The sequence below is a fragment of the Penaeus monodon genome, chromosome 28, assembly GCF_015228065.2.
Source record: "Penaeus monodon isolate SGIC_2016 chromosome 28, NSTDA_Pmon_1, whole genome shotgun sequence".
In the NCBI taxonomy this organism is placed as follows: Eukaryota; Metazoa; Arthropoda; class Malacostraca; order Decapoda; family Penaeidae; genus Penaeus; species Penaeus monodon.
The window spans coordinates 23,116,997-23,117,302 of NC_051413.1; the positions used below are offsets into that span (position 1 = coordinate 23,116,997).

General features: G+C 52.0%; 1 protein-coding gene across 1 annotated transcript in view; it reads left to right on the plus strand.

Moving 5' to 3' along the window:
- Positions 1-306, plus strand: part of LOC119591423 — a gene marked incomplete in the record, with an annotated part of 59,861 nt that overhangs the window by 7,517 nt on the left and 52,038 nt on the right. Inside the window, 1 exon segment of the mRNA XM_037940164.1 lies at positions 1-230. Coding sequence (XP_037796092.1) covers positions 1-230 — 230 coding nt within the window.

Below are 306 nucleotides of genomic sequence, written 5' to 3' on the forward strand. Positions count from 1 at the left end.
CCCATGTTCAGCAGTTTCCAGACAGCCTCTCTCTCCTCCTCTCCTGCAGGTTTCCCCCCCATCTCACGTCCAAACATAGGCAGCATGTGGGGCATTGGGGGCTTCACCTCACCAGCCCTGCCCACCCCACCCGCAGTCACCCCAAATACCATAGCATCAACCCTCGGAAATCCCCAGATGCCCAGTGTGACCTTCTTCAATTCCAGAGCGCCAATGGGCTTCAATTTTAGGTAAGAGTAGTTGATTGATAGGGCTGAGTCATTAAGCCAATAGTTTATGTAAAGGGAGCACAAGAGAATTGGATCA